Source organism: Xenopus laevis, chromosome 1L (assembly GCF_017654675.1).
Source record: "Xenopus laevis strain J_2021 chromosome 1L, Xenopus_laevis_v10.1, whole genome shotgun sequence".
NCBI lineage: Eukaryota > Metazoa > Chordata > Amphibia > Anura > Pipidae > Xenopus > Xenopus laevis.
This window is the reverse complement of record NC_054371.1, coordinates 190,479,477-190,497,988: the sequence shown is the minus strand read 5'-3', so window position 1 is coordinate 190,497,988 and position 18,512 is coordinate 190,479,477. Positions and strand designations below refer to the sequence as shown.

At 38.0% G+C, this 18,512-nt stretch overlaps 1 protein-coding gene across 4 annotated transcripts; it reads right to left on the bottom strand.

Moving 5' to 3' along the window:
- Positions 1-463: 463 nt before the first annotated feature.
- On the bottom strand, positions 464-18,201 carry nudt12.L (nudix hydrolase 12 L homeolog). Of its 4 annotated transcripts, none has more exon segments than NM_001094886.1 (7): positions 464-872; positions 6,953-7,152; positions 7,559-7,672; positions 8,782-8,949; positions 11,107-11,696; positions 14,133-14,327; positions 18,151-18,201. In NM_001094886.1, coding segments are annotated over 6 exon segments (1,377 nt in total). In that variant the 5' UTR covers position 14,327; positions 18,151-18,201; the 3' UTR covers positions 464-761.
- Positions 18,202-18,512: the final 311 nt, after the last annotated feature.

Here is an 18,512-nt window from a genome sequence, read left to right as displayed (position 1 = left end):
GATTTGTGCAGCTTAGTTACCAACAAATACAAGAAAATGTTTTATAATTACAAAGAAAAAGGATTTTTTTTTTTTTTTTTTTTAAAAATGAGAACTTAAAATTATAATGGACTCTATAGGAGATGGCCTTCCTGTAATTAGGAGCTTTTTGGATATTGGTTTTCTGTATAAAGAGTTCCCATACCTGAATTAGGTGCAGTATACCTAGAGAACACAATTTAATGGAATCAGTACATTCTATAACAGACTTTTAATATGTAACCCAAGCATTATAAGTCCCAAAAGGCCAATTGAGCTTAAGGTTAAAATTGAAACAAATACATGTAAAGGATTTATTATCAGGAATGCTTGGGACCTGAGGTTTTTTTTATTTTCATAATGAAGTCTGCCATTTCACCATTAAATAAACCCAATAGGATTGTTTGGCACCAATATGGATTCATGCAGCTTAGTTACCAACAAGTACAAGGTACTGGTTTATTGTTAAAGAGGAAAAAAGAAATACTTTTCCAAAATTAGAATTAATTGCTTAAAATATATTGGAATTGGCTTTCCCATGATTCAGAGCATTCTGGATACCGGGTTTCTGGATACATTTTCATTCTGCTTAAATCTTGACGGCAGCTGGGATTTATTGCATTGATTATACTGTTTATGTCATCCTGTAGGTGCAACGATGATACATCCCTATGGAAACTGCATTTCTCAGTTCTTTAAATAAACATGTAAAATGTATATTTAGATCCCACAGATTTGAAGATTTAGAGATTGGCATTCATTCCAATCCAATGCTTTATTAACTGATAGGCAATGGCTTGCCTTGGCGGTACAGTTAATGCCTGATGGTTTCCTTTAATCACCGCATCTACAACCTGCAATACAAAGAACAGATTTTGTTATAATCATGTATGATTTATATGACATTGATCCTAATGTAGAACACAGTATTATTTCCTGGAATTACTATCTTTGCCTGGACACCGGGGCTCCATTCGGAATCCCAATACATTTGTTAGAAGCGAATAATGAGAAACATTTGTGTTTCTTCTCATTATAACACCACACATTAATGCCAAGAATAGTTTCAGTGCAGAAAGTGTATTCATGTATCACTTCTGTATCTGCACCTTTCCAGGAAGGGTAAATTAACAGTAACTCCCTCCTAATAAATTATACACAGTATTTATGAGCCTGGAATTTACCCTCTAGTAGAGTGTCGCTAGGGGGTATATTAAAGGGGTGGTTTATCTTGAAGTTAACGTTTAACATGCTATAGAATGTATTATTCCTAGCAACTTTGCAATTGCTTTTCATTATTTGTTTTTATAGTTTATTATATTTTTTTTTTTTATCGTTTTCAAATTATCTGACTTCATCTTCTGACTGTTTCCAGCTTTCAAATGGGAGCAACTATCCCCAGCAGCCACTTTGAAGCAACAATTTTATAATTATTGTTACTTTTCATTACTTAACTTTCTATGCAGGCACTCTCCTATTCATATTCCCATCTCTCGTTCAAACCACTGCCTGGTTGCTAGGGTAAGATCCTGGCAACCAGATAGCTGCTGAAATACCAAACTGGAGAGCTACTGAACAAAAAGCTAAATAACTAAAAGCATAAGAAATAAATGAAATCAAGATGAATTACAAATTATCTTAGAATACCAAAATCTACATTAGTGAACAACCCATTTAAAGGAAAACTAAACCCTATATGTCTAAAAATGCCATATTTTATATGCTTCACTAAGTGCACCAGTTTCTTAATAGCAGCAATGATACAGGACTTCAAACTTGTCACAGGGGGTCACCATCTTGGAAAGTGTCTACGACACTCACATGCTCAGTGGGCTCTGAGCAGCTGTTGAGAAGCTAAGCTTAGGAGTTAGCAAATTATCAAGGAGAAAATGAGGTTTATCTGTAATATAAGCTGATGCTACATGGCTGATTATTACATTCCTATAAGGGCTGAACTCCATGACGCGACTTCTTCAGATCTGATGCGCAGAGAGGAAGCGCATGCGGCAAGACAGATGCGCAGAATATAATGTTAGCAATAGAACTATCGCACCTACAAATGGCATGCATCTGACACGTCACAACTGTTGTAACATGCGGTGTTCACATCCGACAGTCGTGTCGTATGCATGCAGTTTGTAGGTTAGATAGTTCTATTACGTACATTATATCCGGCACATCTGTCTTACCGCATGTGCTTCCTCTCAGCGCATTGGATCTGAAGAAGTTGCGCCATGGAGTTCAGCCCTAATAGTTGAACTGGTTTCTGTGCCGCCATGTAGTAATTATCTGTATCAATTACTAATCAGCCTTATATTGTGACATTTCTATTCTATATGTACTGTATATTGTGAGTGGGTCCCTAAGCTCAGTAAGTGACAGCAGCACAGAGTATGTGCAGTGAATCAGCAGAAAGAAGATGGGGAGCTACTGGGGTATATTTGTAGTAACAGATCTTCACTGCTAAAGGGCTGTGGTTGCCTTGGGTTGGCACAGAAACCCACAACATAATGTACAACATTTCTAACTACTTCTTTAGTAAGCTTTAGTTCTCCTTTAAGGCTTAGCATCAGTGTGTACAGGACTGATTCTACTCACTTACTTCAGATGCCAGGCCAGCAACCCTCTTCTTCCAAAAATCTCTTTTTAGCACTGTGACCCCATACTCTTCCAGCATCCTCTGTGCTTAGATATGGGCAGTAAATAAAGTAATAAAAGTAGGGAAGAATTCCTGTTCAGAGCATATACTCGCTCAAGCTGGAGCAGAGGATGTTGGAGCACCACTTTTCACAACAGGAATTCTTTGCCACCTAAATCTGCCCTCAGTGCACCTACACAGGATTATTCATTGGACAAATATGGGCTGCAACATTTTTTTTAAACAGCCCTGCATGTCCACGATGGCAGCTTACCTTGAATGTGGCAAGGAATTTCCAGTAATTAATCATTTAAAGTGGACCCGTCACCCAGACATAAAAATCTGTATAATAAAAGTCCTTCTTAAATTAAATATGAAATCCAATTTCTTTTTTTTATTAAAGCATTCATAGCTGTTGTAAACTCATTTAAAAATATCAGCTGTCAATCAAGTATTGCCAACCCCTCCTCTATGCCTAGGCATAGAGGTGGGGCAAGCAATTACTTTCACTTTCCATTCAGCACTTCCTAGATGTCACCGCTCTCCCTAGATTCCCCCAGCTCTCTTAACGATTTAATTGTGTAACCAGGGCATGGGGATGGACATTGGGTCCCTGTCCCCTGGTGCACAAACAAGATTCTGAGATGATACAAGGCTTGTCTTAATAACAAGTGTCCACAAAATGGCTCCTTCCTGGTGGCTATAATTATGAGTTCCAAGAATGATGGAAACAAGATTCAAATAATTTATACAGTGTAATTAAAGTTCATTTTGCTTGACTAACATTATAAAATAGGATTTGGATAATTTTGTTTGGGTGACGGGTCCCCTTTAATAACCTTAGTTTTGAGGAATGAATAAGGTTTAGGACTAGTACCAGATGTGTATCAAACACAAATACTGCAAATAATGGTAACACATGATGCATCTGACAGCTAGGAATTAATGTGTGGTTCTGTATAAATCACTTCCTGCACAACTGCATAACATAAATGTGTTATTTAGTATCCTTTATTTGTATGGTGCCAACCTGTTTACCCAGCACTTTGCAGAGATAGTTCCTGCCCCAGTGGAGCTAATAATCGGCGGCACCTATCGAACTCACAACACATGGGTCAGTTTCATCAGAAGCCAATTAACCTGCCTGTGTGTTTTTGGGGGAGAAAACTAGAGTAGCCGGAGGAAATTCAAGAAGACAGTGGGGAATATACAGTCTCCTTGCAGAGAGTACCCTGTCAGAACTGAACTCAGGACCCATGGCTGCTAGGCATACATTAATAGGCTTTAACTTTAACTACACACTAGCTTGTCTTTGTTCAGGATGCTGCAATTACATTGTTTTATAGTCTATTTCCCATTTGCTATGGAATTGTTTTCCTTCACATGACAGCTGAGAACAGAGGTTGACTTGAAAATACGCTGCTGTTATATTAAACAAATCACATTTCTTTTCTCTCTATCTTTCACTTAAGATCATATTTTGCTGTTATTACAGAAAGAACATTTTCGTGCGGTGACATGATTTGCATTTTTAAAGGCAATGAACAATATAGATGATTTATGGCTAGAAAGGAATGTATGATAAAGCAAGGCAAAGAATCCAATAAAACCTGTGCTTCCAACAGAGGAAACAATAAAAAGATTACAAGACAAAAATGCAGACTTTGGAGTGTCCCACTGTGCATCACTCTGGTCTCTAAATATGCAGAGAAAATTGAATTACACATGAAAGAATTTAATCCTCCAAAGTCTGTGGATTTGGAAAAAGTGCTGAGATTATATTCATTACTGCTTTATAACAAAAATGGTACAGATGGAGGTATAAAATGAGAGGAAGTGCGCTGGCCATTCATGGGATTTCATGGGGTTTATAACACCTCTGAAACTCAAGTCTGCTGGCAGGTTCCAAAGAGAAGAGAAATCCATTAGATGAAATGTGGGTGCCCATGGTGCAAAGAATCTGCTCAGCAGCCTTGCCCACTGCTCATCCAAACGGAGAAAATCCCACATGATTAAGAGAACACTGAGGACACGTTCTAAGGCAGAGTTGTCGGCATGCATTTAGCAGCATTCACGTGGAACTTTCTGATTACAGAAAATGTGACTATTGTAGGGATTTTATCCACAACCAAATGTTTTCATATTCTAACTGTAAATATAACACTAAGGGGGTTATTTAATAAATCTTAATTTATGTTATATTTTATTTAAAAAAAACCATGGATAACTAGTTAGAGTCTGCTCAAATTAACCCTCAATTTTAAGTAGCCAGGTGCACGTACCATCAGTGGTCCATCATCCACCAGGGACAGCCAAACAAAAACGCTTCGTACAGCACCTTGTAATTTAAAAATGCCTTTATTCACAATTCCACGGCAAAACCTGGTCAACAACGTTTCAGGCCTATGTGTGGCCTTTTATCAAGCTGAATATAAAGGCCACACATAGACCTGAAACGTTGCTGACCAGGTTTTGCCGTGGAATTGTGAATAAAGGCAATAAAAAAACCATGAACAAACTCCCATGCCCAATTTTATCTCATTTACCAATAAGAAAAACTCAATCGGATCTTAGAAAAACTTGATAAAATCAATCAAAAGCCTGAATCGCTCAAATTTTTTTGGCTTATCTTGAATTGCTTGAATTGTTCAGTTTTTTTTTTCCTGAATCATACAGTTTTTTGAGTTTTTGCTCAAAACCCCCCCCAAAAAGTCAGATTTTCGGCCTAAACCCAGCGCAGCCCACGAAAACTTAAAATGGAGATAGGTGCCTCTCCCATTGACTTATACAGTACCTTGACAGGTCTGTGAGGGAGGATTATCGGAGTCTTTTTGCAGCATCAGGCTATAATAAATAATGTTTTTTTTTCTCAGAAAATTCGAGTTGTCTAGGGAAAAAAACTAGACTTTTTAGAGATTTTAAAATTCAGATTTTAATAAATAACCCCCTAAAGGGCAGATTTGTCCTGTGAATTTAGGATGATCCATTAAAACTATTGTTACATGGAGGGGAGCAAACGATCACAACATTTCTAATAGTCCCTGCAACATCATCATACCAATCATACTAAAAAAATTTTTAAAAATCTACTCTTACTCTACAGATACACAATTGGCAGTCTACGCTAGGGATACCTAGGTAAGTAAAATAGCGACACAGCACTCAGTTATTCCATGGGCCAGTGCAATTTTCTTAGAAAAAATGTATGTATTGCTGTCACAATGATCTGTTTAAGAGAGGTTTATGCAAAACAATGATATATTCATGACTAAGGGTTCAAGAACACAGGCATATTCAGACGCCTGTCGACTAATCGCCTCTTCTTCGGAGCGACAATCTCCCCGAACTGCCTTCCCCCTGTCTGCCGCCTGCAATAATGAGAAAATGCCAGCGCCAATGCACTCGCAGTGCTTCGATTTCCGAAGTGGCTTGAAGTTGCCTCACAAGGAAACTTCGGCGACTTCGGAAATTGAAGCGATGCGGGTGCATTGGCGCTGGCGTTTACTCGTTATAGCAGGTAGAAGGCAGTTCTGGGAGATTGTCGCCCTGAAGAAGAGGCTATTAGTCGCCAGGCGACTAAATCTCCCCGAATCTGCCCATGTGCTTGAACCCTAAGATATAAAAACTTGCAGTGCACGAATACCAAAATCTTAAAAAAGAGGGTTGTTTTCTTCATTTTTTATTTTTACTTTGTGCTTTTCAAATTATTTGAGCTCTATTTTTCTTTTCTGTGAAGGTGTTACTGCTTAGCTTGCATTTTACCTGCGTTACAGATTTCTTGCTTGTTTTTTTATGTTATTGCTTTTTTTCTTACTTCCTGTGACTGTGTATTCCTCCAGACCAGAAAACAGCAGTTCATTGCTGCTTTATGGGACTCTTAAAAAGATCATGAATATTTCATATCCTCCGCAGAAAAAGGTTAGTCAACAATTATCAGAGCCTCACCAATAAGAAAGGTTCATTTACATTGTTCATTTAATATGGTGATCCCCAACCAGTGGCTCCTGAGCAACAAGTTTCTCCCCAATCACTTGGATGTTGTAGTTACCACAAAGCAGGTGCTTATTTTTAATTCCAGGCTTGGAGGCAAGTTGTGGTTGCATAAAAAAATCATATATACTGCCAAACAGAGACTCCTGAAGGCTGCTAAGTCCACATAGGCGTTACCATATAGCCAATTACAGACCTTTTTTGGTACCCCCAGGAATATTTTGGATGCTTGTGTTGCTTCCCAACTCTTTTCACATTTGAATTTGGCTAATGGTTGTATTTAAATATAAATAAATTAATATCTACCTGTTCTCTAGTGAACCAACGGGCATCTTCTATTTCCACTTTGTCAACTTTAATTTCAGTAGATATTGCAACTGCCAAGCAGCCAATCATTAGGGATGAAGGCATAGGCCATGGCTGACATGATACATACTGAACATGACCAACTTTTACCCCGCTCTCCTCTTCAACCTCTCTTCGAACTGCATCTTCAATAATTTCTCCTGAAAAAAAAGCAGAGAACATAAAACTGTATAGTAAAACCTCTATAATGTCACAACTCAATTGAGATTGCGGAAATATTCTTGGGAGAGTTGGCAGCCAATGTAGTGCCAACCACTATATTCAGCAACATTTAAATACTACACTGAAAGGTTCCATCAACCTAACTTCTCAGCTCATACTGGCTGAAACATCTGCAGGCATTATGTAAAAAAAGGCAGAGGGAGCAGCTCCTCTTCTGCCCATCAATATGAACAACATAGTGGTGTTCTCTTGCAATGTTGACATAGAGAGGTGACATTTTGGCCACAAGTAGTCCCCTGAGGTAAGCTGAAGTCAGAAGGGGATAAACATTCCGCAAATCCTTCTGGTTGCACAAGGTTCAAATGAATAGAGATGAAAACTTACCAGGTTCAATAAATCCTGCTAAACAAGAGAACATGCCCACAGGAAATCTCTTCTGTCTTCCCAGCAGACAATGGTTTCCATCAGGATGAATAACTAACATTATCACCACAGGATCTAAGCATAAACAGAAGATATGCTTTAGAAGCCAATACTAATACACTATTAAATATTTCATTGATGGCAAATGTAAAGGGGTGGTTCACCTTTGAGTTAACGTTTTGTATGTTATAGAATAGCCAATTTTAAGCAACTTTTCAATTGGTCTTCATTATTTATTTTTTATTGTTTTAAAATGATCTTCTTCTTCTGACTCTTTCCAGCTTTCAAGTAGGGGTCACTGACCCCAACAGCCAACAAAAAAATCTGTTGCTTTGTTAGGCTAGAATTTTATTGCTATTGTTATGTTTTACTAATAAGGGCAGTGATTAATTAAGCAAAATTGCGGGCGACAAATCTCCTGAAAATGCTTCTCCATTGGAAATAACTGAAATATTTGGCAGCAAAACCAACAAATCATGCAGTTGACCAACGTTTCCTTCCAAGGCAACTTTGAGCGACTTTGGAAGAACGAATCGATTTGTTGGTTTTACCACCAGCGATTACAATTATTTCTAATGGAGAGGCATTTTCAGGAGATTTGTTGTCCCGCAGTCGTGCATTTTTATCTTGGCGACAAATCTTCCCATCCGCTACTGCCCTTATCTTTCTCTTCATACCCTTTTCTATTCATATTCCAGTCTCTCCTTCAAATGGCTCCCTGACTGCTAAGGTAAGTTGGACCCTAGCAACCAGATAGCGGATACAAACTGGATAGTTGCCGAACAAGAAGTGAAATAATTAAAATAAACACAATTAATACAAAATTAAAATCAATTGCAAATTGTCCCTACCAAAAGGTAACTCAAAAGTGAACAGCCCCTTTAAAGAGATTGTTCACCTTTAAATTAATGTTTAGCATGCAATTAGTTTCATTTTTATTATTAGTGGGTTTTGAGTTTTAGCTTTTTTTATTCAGCAGCTCTCCAGTTTGCAATTTCAGCAATCTGGTTGCTAGGGTCCAAAATACTCTAGCAACCATGTATTGATTTTAATGAGGGACTGGAATACGAATAGGGGATTGTCTGGATAGAAAGAGGAGTAATAAAATGTAGCAATAACTATACATGTGTCACCTCTTTTTCCTACAGGACATAAAAAAACAAGTTTATAAATGATGGTCTTACCAACTCTTGGATATGATGTATTGTGGATCCCTCGCAGACTAGGACATTCATTCTTTAAGCATGTTCTTTTGTATCCACCTTCTTCAATGATTGTTGCACTGCCGCATGTTGGGCAGAACTTGTACCGGCTGTGCCATGCCAGAACAGATCTTGCTTGGGCTAATATACCTTAACATATATAAAATGCAGATCAGTATGTTACTAAACAAAGCATTTTGGACAAAATCCACTGCTCCAAGGGTTTTGCAGTAGCGACTTTTCTACAGAAACATAGGCAAAAACTTATTCAACTGTCCCTCATTGATTCCAGGCAACAGTTCTACAAACATTACATAATTTATAGTTGCAATTAAGGCACAAAAGGCAATGACTGAAGACAAATCCATATCAACACTATTTTTCCAAAAACAAAAAAACTGCTGTAAAAATGCTGATCCAATGATTCCATTAACCCGTGTACAAACTAAAAAAAAAACAATTGCACATGTTTATGAATGAAAAGCTACAGGGAAGTTTGCCTTAGTGCAGTCATTCTCTCCCACCGAAGTCCACTTTAGCTTCTCTGTGAGTTTAATATGATTACAGGGAAACGATATTCAGGGGAGTGTGTAATTCATTCCAATGCAACCATTTCCAAAAGAAAGGAATTGTATCACAGTTTCTGAATCACAAGAGAACCAATTATATCTATGAAAACATTATAATCAGAAATCTCCTGCAGCTTTGTGAGCAGAAAAAGTTCCAATTTACAGTAAAAAAAAGTCCAAAAATTTTTGTATATTTCTAAAGCTCAGGTGTTTCAAATAATGCCAGGTTCTCCTTTTCCGAAATTCTCTGGAGGGTATATATTGAAAGTGCGTACACTAGAGTCACAGTGGCAGTTATTTAGGTATTTTTAATTTTTGTGTTAAATATACAATATAATACAAAGTGAATTATATAGATAAAAATTATACAAATATGGATTCTACTCAGGACCTGGCATTTCTGCATAAGGGATCATAAAGGATGTTTTTGTAATTTGAATCACCATACATTAAAGGGCAGATTTATTATGTGATGTAAAAAATGGTGGAATAATTTGCCATACAGTGTAAAAAAAAGGAGTAAAAATGGAGTCACTTTTAAAAGTGTTTTTCATTGAGCAACTTCTGTCGGAACTTACAAAGGTCTGAAGCAGTGTAAAATAATAATGGAAAATCTGGCATTCATATGACGTAAAATAAAACACACCTTGATAAATTTGCCATATATTTTACACAGCTTCTTACACCTTTTTTTTTGGGCAACACACACAGCACAATAAATAGGCCCCTAAGTCTACTTAAAATGTATTTAAACATTAAATTATCCCAACAGAATTATTTTGCCTCTCATAAGGATTAATTATAACTTAGTTGGGATCAAGTACAAGTTACTGTTTTATTATTACAGAGAAAAAGGAAATCATTTTTAAAAATTTAGATTATTTGGATATAATAGAGTCTGAGAGATGGCCTTTCGGTAATTTGGAGCTTTCAGGATAATGGGTTTCCAGATAATTGATCCCATTCCTGTATATCTACAGCTTGTAGATATACAGATATGGGATGGGATCATACATTTGTGGTGCTATCAAAATGACATTGCAATACAATGGATATTGTGAAACCCACTGCATGTAATGGAAATGAGTATGAGAAATTGACCAACAGATGTAAATATGCAACCCTTTAATTTCTTACTGCCAGCATGTTATCATTTTTACAATTCTCTCTGTAGATCTGTCAAAGAATAAATAAACAGCTAAATCAGGGTTTCTTTTTCTTTTAATCTGAAAATATTGCTGATGCATCTTGCAGTTTTGGACTCCTTTGAACTTCGCTGTGCAAATCTACAGATTTATTGCAGGTCAGCTGAAGGCAGCTTGGAGGGGGCAGAGGAGGGGAAGTGTAGGGTTTAGTTCTCCTTTCAGTTAACTTTTAGCATGTTATAGAAAGGCTAATTCTAAGCAACTTTTCAATTGGTCTTCATTATTTTTTTTTTTATATAGTTTTTTTAAATTATTTGCCTTTTTCTTCCGACTCTTCTGACTTTACAGAGTTCATATGGGGGTCACTGACCCCATATAAAAACAAATGTTCTGTAAGGCTACACATTTATTGTTATTTCTACTTTTTACCACTCATCTTTCTGTTCAGGCCTCTACTATTCATATTCCAGTCTCTATATCAAGCTAAAAGTTAATTTAAAGGTGAACAACTACTCCTTTAATAAAGGGTTCTGAAAAAAAAATATTGTCATGGAGGTTAAGATTAAGGACAATCACTTATGAATCTTTCTCACCTGCTTCTTTAGGGCTCAGCTGCATAAACGCAGGCATTGGGGGCTGTAGAAAATAGCACCCTTCATGTTTCTTTTCAAACTGTTCAGTAGATACATTGTCTGCATTAAGCCCAAACCATGTGATCAGTCCATCATCCTCCCCACCAAAATCTTTTTTGGGTTCTGAGGAATTAACAGATTTCGACTGCTTTTCAACACCAAGAAATATCACAGTGACACCTTCAGACTTGAACAGGTATTCCTTCACTTCCTCCGACTGCAGCCTGCAAAGCTTGATTTCTGGTTCTTCTGGAGTATCTCTGCCCCCAACTAAATGAACTAATGGATTTAGGTTGGAAAACAGGATATAAACAGTGCTGGCCTGAGTTTGTTTGGACTTTAGCCAATTAATATCTGTCCTCTTATCACTCCTTTTGTCCAGAATTGTACTACAAAAAAAATTATCGTATTCTTCTATAGCATTTAATAAAAAGTGGGGTTTTGATCCTCCTTTTGTATAAGTCAGTAAGTCAGCAATGTGTTTGTGACCCCAAAACTTGGCTATATCCAAAGCAGTCTGGTTTGACTTATTAACCAGTGTTCTGTCACACCTGGAGGGAAACAAACACAACTATTAATACATGTTCTTTGTGTACTCATGTCTACACAACATGGACCTCTGATGAGTTACATTATATCATAATATATTAAGTATAACAAAGTGCATTTAGCACATATTAAAGTAGACATGTAGGATTGGTGAAAATCCACCTAATATTGTAGGTAACAAAGAATAATAAATGGTGCTGGTTTTACTCTGGGCTAAAAGTTAATATAATCTCTACGAGTGGCCCCTTTATTAGAGCTCCCTATAGTTCTGCTACGGTCCTTATTTCAAATTAGGGGTGGGCATGTACTAACAGTCTCTGCCATAAGCGCACTGGGATGGGATAACCAATCACAGCCCTGCAGTCACACAGGCAAAGACAGACTTCAGTTTCCTATCAGGTCTACCTAGATGCTGATTGGTTGCTATCCTACAGTACGCTGAGGCTCTGAGCCAGAGAATTCAGCAGGCAGGAAGTGTAACAGATGGGCAGGGCTAGTGGGGTTTTGGGGGACTTTTTCAATAAATCTGCCCAAAAAACGCATATATTTCTAGGCCATTCCTTCTATATTTAAAAGAATATAATGTACTGGCAGATTCTTGTTTTTACACAGTATATAACCTTCTTTAAGAACTGTAGCCATGATTTTAGTGTACTCCACATGCTTGTCTTCTCTTTAATTCAGATTCTATCAATTCCAACTGTGATTAGTTGCTAAGTCAAGTCAGAAAATGGCACACAAATGTGTTTTTATCACACCGTGCAATCTGACTGAGTGTCAGACGTAGCAGCAATTTAGGAATCTAATCGGTCTGTTCTACAATCACATGCCCATTTATCTCCATAGAATCACGTTCCCATTCATCAATCACAATGAAAATCTTCATTGGCTTTTTCTTAACCTTTCTTTAAACTTTAGATACAACCTCTTTGCATGACAATCACATAATATGCAGGTTTCCTTTACTGGACATAAACTGCAAGAGTCCAGAGAAGATATGCATGAGGCCTTCTAGTGATACAACAGTAAAGAAATAAATACATACCAGCATAACACTGGTCTGATATACTTTAAAGTACGGTAAAAGGGTGCAGTAAGCAATAGCTATGTAACTGTTTACAACTATAACTACATACATCTATAAGTGCATCTATCTAGCTATATATACAAAGCAGAGCAACTGTTGCAGCATTTTGTTAGTAGTAACAAATTGCTAAATCACAATCTATGAAGGAACATAGGGTGCAAAAGTGACTCTATAGGACATGGTAGTCCTGTAGTTTGGATCCTTCTGCATTATGGATTTCCATATACAGGTATGGGATCCATTATCTGGAAACCCTTTATCCAGAAAGCTCAAAATTATGGAACAGCTGGCTCCCATAGACTCCATTATAATCAAATAATCCACATTTTTTAAAATGATTTCCTTTTTCTCTGTAATAATAAAACAGTACCCTGTACTTGATCCAAACTAAGATATAATTAATCCTTATTGGGTTTATTTAATGTTTATATGATTTTCTGGTAAACTTAAGGTATGAAGATCCAAATTATGGGAAGACCCGTTTTCCGGAAAACCACAGGTCCCGAACATTCTGGATAAGAGGTTCCATACCTGTACTACATCCCCTACAAGTACATGATATGTGTTAATGCCCCAAACCACGGATCGACACAATTTTTATGCAGTATTTTTAAAGGGGGGAGGAGATATTGGTTAAACACCTTAGGCTAATGCCAACTGGGGCTGATTCTCAGGCTGTTAAAAAATGCAGGCCGAGAATCAGCCCCTACTCTGGCAACAGTACCTGGGCTGATGCAGTGGCTCTGGGTGCAGGCAAGGAAGAAGACTAATGCCAGCGTAGGGGCTGATTGAATGGTTTGAATCAGCTGAGTGGCATTAGCCTTAGGACTCATTCCCTTATAGGAAAGCAGTGTGCAAAGTGCAGAAAAACAACAGCATTAGTCATTTTACTGCCTTCCCTTCACCCACAATTTCTGCAGGTCACTGACCTCCATTTGGAGCACAGAGACCTTTAACTGGCCAGATCAATACAGTGCTTTCTACATTCAGCAGTGCTATATTGCCTGCCCCTACCCATCCATACAGCAGCCAGTAAGGACAGATCTGTGCCACCTAATGTGCGCTGCACAGCCATTCCCGCAGGTAGAAGTACTCTATGCATTACAACTATGGTGCAAGTTCTTGTGTTCCTTAATTTTCTTGCACTTTTGCTCAGGGCATATTAAATATCCACATTTGTGTGCCCTTAATAGGGCTGAGTTATGAAGTTTTTATAGCAAGCCAATTCAGGGATTATTTGGTTCATTGGCTGAAAGTACCGGTATATTCCTTAGCCAGGCATCATTCTTTCCTCCACCAATGTGACCACTCTGAGCAAACAGGAAAGTGAAAGACATGTACATTTATTTACCCTTTCTCCAGCAGCATATTTACAACATCAAAGTGTCCGTTTCGAGCACCAAACATAAGAGCGCTCCATCCATGTTCACTTGTTTCGTTAATGATTGAGGCTGAATGGCTGAGAAGAGCGTGCAGCTTAGTCGTATCACCCAGAGCACAAAGGTTGTGGAGCTGAGAAATCATTTCCTTTCTTGGATTCTGCATTCTGTAAAAAGTATTTCATTAAAGGTACATGCAAACCCCTATCATTGGTACAATACAAAGGAAATGGAAGGTGTTTGTACAGCTCCATCATAATACATAGCGATTTACTGACTTTACCTTTTCTCAGCTGAATGTAAAATGCTCCCATAATTGACCTGCATTCACTATTTGCTACGATCATAAGATAACATGAGTGTGAAAGCTACATAGAGATATTATATACATTGGAGAACTGCCATATTACCAGATTAACTTCTCATTGTGACTTTGGAACACTTGTTTATTTATGACTGAGTATTTACTTATCTGTGTTTGGGGAATTAACAAGCCAAGGTGCAGGCTGGCACACAAGCACTTAAACATCGCCATTATTTATGGTAGCCAAGGAAATTAACAAGGCTAATATTATCTTATAATACTAATTTGTAAACATAGGTCTGTTAGCAACAATATGTTGTCTTCATCGTGCAAACAAATGCAAATATAAGTTTCCATCATGAGCCAGTAGGGTTAATTTCAATGCACTAGACACAAAGATGCATGTAAATCAACATTTTTTTTCCCACCGAAAAAGCAGTATTTTTTTCACCCTGAAGCTCAACCTAAAAAGACCATCTTGCATAACCAAGTGAGCTGCAACTTTAAAGGGGTTGTTCACCTTTGAGTTAACTTTTAGTATGATGTAAAAAGTGATATTCTGAGACAATATGCAATTGATTATTATTTTTTATTATTTGTGGTTTTGGAGCTATTTAGCTTTTTATTCAGCAGCTTTTCAATTTGCCTTATAAAGAATCTGGTAGCTAGGGTCCAACTTACCCTAGCAACCATGCAGTCATTTGAATAAGAGACTGGAATATGAATTGGAGAAGACCTTACTAGAAAGATGAGAAATAAAAATTAGCAATAACAATACATTTGTTGGCTTACAAAGCATTTGCTCTTTAGATGGAATCAGCTGGAAAGAGTCGGAAGAAAAAAGGCAAATAATTATAAAACTATACAAAATAAAACCAAAGGAAAAGTTGTTTAGAATTGGCCACTATACTAAAAGTTTACTTAAAGTCGAACACAGGTGAAACTCACTTTGGTGCATACCACCTGCATTCAGTGGTTCCCAGCAGTGACTATAGTCCAAAGCTATAGTGAATGATAACAGTGAACAGTAACACAAAAAAATGAAAATGGGTATCTGGAGTTGGAGTCGCCAAAAATGTAACGACTCTGACTCCTAATAAGTTTAAATACAAGCACTGAAAATAATAAAATCAGATTTAAGAGCTTCTATGAAGGAGGATACTGCAGAGGCAATTCTGTTGCTAGGAACAATACTTTAGTTCATTTTGGATTGTATTTAAGCCTGCAGAAAACTGCATGCTAATTGTGTTTGAAATTGAGAGATTGTAGGGTTCAAGTGCAATAGCACTAAGGGGTACAAAAAAATGGCCCAACTTTGAATAGGTTTTTGATCAGAACAGAGTGAAAATTGCCACTGGCATGTGTAAGTGGTAACGGGCAGACGACTCTGGCTCTAAACTTGTAATTCCCAGTAAAGTTGGGTTCCACCGGTGTCAGGTGCTTACATGCGCCTCAATGAGTACAGCTCCATCATGAAGCACGGGTTGTGTCTGTTATTTCATTCCCTAGTGGTGGAGCACATAAAGGATTAACCTCAGGGGGGAGCAGGAATAAATGCCATGTGTAAAGGCCCTTATTAAAATCACAGAGATTAAAGCACCTTGCATAACATAATCCTTACTAAGTCACCACAACTAATATGTCTGTGCGTGTTATCCTGCCCAGAAACGCCTGTGCAGAAAGGGATGATAATCTGGGCACCAAACTGACAGTTTAAAGGGATTTTAGAATTTCTAGAATATCTGTAGTGACTGTGAGCCTTGGAAGTACAAGGGTTACTGTGAGAGTCAGACGTTTTGCACAACATACACAACCAAGGGCACACTGCCACTTTATGTTTCCTCCCTCAACAGGTTTCATAACATGACTCAAACTCCACCCACTTGCAACAGGAGTACGTTTACAGAAGTAATAATGATAATAATAATACACCAATAAAATGACTTCAGATGGGCTGAAATAATGGGCACGTGTTAACCAAAACAATTGATGATATAACAGCAAGTAGGAGGCCATGAAACAGTATTGCACAGGGAGTATAGGAAGCAGCAATATTAATAACAGCTCTTCTACATCTGATTCACAAACGGGTAGTTTACCTTTAGGTTGGAAATACAAGATTGTCAAATTGAGGAAAGTCACCGGAAAATGTGAGAATGCATTAAAGGAAAACTATACCCCCAAAATGAATACTTAAGCAACAGATAGTTTATATCAAATTGAATGACATATTAAAGAATCTTACCAAACTGGAATATATATTTACATAAATATTGCCCTTTTACATCTCTTGCCTTGAACCACCATTTCATGACTCTATCTGTGCTGCCTCAGAGATCACCTGACCAGAAATACTACAACACTAACTGTAACAGGAAGAAGTGAGGAAGCAAAAGGCAGAACTCTGTCTGTTAATTGGCTCATGTGACCTTACATGTGGTTTGTATGTGTGCACAGTGAATCTTACGATCTCAGGGGGCGGCCCTTATTTTTTAAAATGGCAATTTTCTATTTATGATTACCCAATGGCACATACTACTAAAAAAGTATATTATTATGATAATGGTTCATTTACATGAAGCAGGATTTTACATATGAGCTGTTTTACTCAGTATCTTTTAACAGAGACCTACATTGTTTGGGGGGTATAGTTTTCCTTTAAGAGGGACAGGAGACTGGGGCACAGAGTCTGAAATCTGGTAACTACACAAAATCTCCACCCCTTGTTTTTAACTGATTACCCCCCACTCCAGAGGTCTCTTGCCCCAATCCCCGGAGCCTCCCCTGAAAAGTCCCTGAGTCCCCTGTAGCAATGTAACTGCTGAGCTGCCTTTAAAGGGGTTGAATTAACACTTAGTGGTGTATTTATCAATCAGTTTGGGGGTTGCCAGCCAAATTGGGCAACTAAATTAAAACCCAGGTCTAAATTAAAACTCAGGTGGGTTTTGAAAGTATAAACTAGGGACAGGAGACTGGGGCACAGAGTCTGAAATCTGGTAACTACACAAGTCAGTCCCATTGCATGCTGGGTATTGTAGTCTTACATTAAACTTGACAGTCGACAAATTAAGCAAAAAACTACATTACCCAACATGTACTGGGAGACACAGGCTTGGCACATTAGGGCAAGAAAAACTTTGGCTGGTTTCCAAAGTACAAACCAGCCAAAAAGTAGCCCAAATCCCTACCTTGGCTAGTTTATACTTTCAAAACCCACCTGGGTTTTAATTTAGTTGCCCAATTTGGCTGGCAACCCCCAAACTGATTGATAAATACAGCACTAAGTGTTAATTCAACCCCTTTAAAGGCAGCTCAGCAGTTACATTGCTACAAGGGACTCAGGGACTTTTCAGGGGAGGCTCCGGGGATTGGGGCAAGAGACCTCTGGAGTGGGGGGTAATCAGTTAAAAACAAGGGGTGGAGATTTTGTTCTGTAACCTTGAGAGCCTAATTACAAATTCTATCAATTCACTCTATAAAATCAATGGTAAAAGCTTGCTGGGAGTTGTAACACAGCAGCCCATGCAAAGCCAAGGTTAAACAAGAGTCTGCTAGCTCATTATTAATGATATGTACAAACAGAAATGATTTACAATGATAACAGCTCTGCTAAAGCAGGATGAATTGACCCCAATACATAAACAGTAATAACACGAGCCCCGTGTAGTGGATCTATACTGAGGTACCTGCAGATATGAGGGGTTACTGGCACAGCAGACTTCTTATAGGAGAGTGCGAATGGCTCCCTGGGAACGCAGCTACTTCCTACTACCGTATTTTCTGTGAAAGCTGCGCCCTCAGCTACAGAACGCCCACCTCAGGCGGAACATGTGGATTCTAAATGGTGAGATAAGATTAGAGTGCAGCAAATACATCTCCTGACATTTTGGGGACCCTAAAACACTGAAAGTAAATTTGCAACGGGGCCTGTTTATCGCACCACTGCTTTTATGACTTTTTTTTTTTTTTGGAAGAGGAATATATCTGATTTATAGTGACAATATACAAGCACTAAACAACAACGCAGGACTGCAAATGCAATCAAATC

What these genes read in the sequence shown, in the direction of transcription:
- nudt12.L (XM_018248450.2), bottom strand. Translation starts at nt 15,938, where the DNA reads ATGATGGAGCTGTACTCATTGAGGCGCAT. An exon ending in CTGTACTCATTGAGGCGCAT is followed by an intron (nt 14,328 to 15,909) that starts GTAAGCACCTGA and finishes TACTTTTTACAG; the next exon opens with AATGCAGAATCCAAGAAAGG. An exon ending in GCTGAGCCCTAAAGAAGCAG is followed by an intron (nt 8,950 to 11,106) that starts GTGAGAAAGATT and finishes ATATATGTTAAG; the next exon opens with GTATATTAGCCCAAGCAAGA.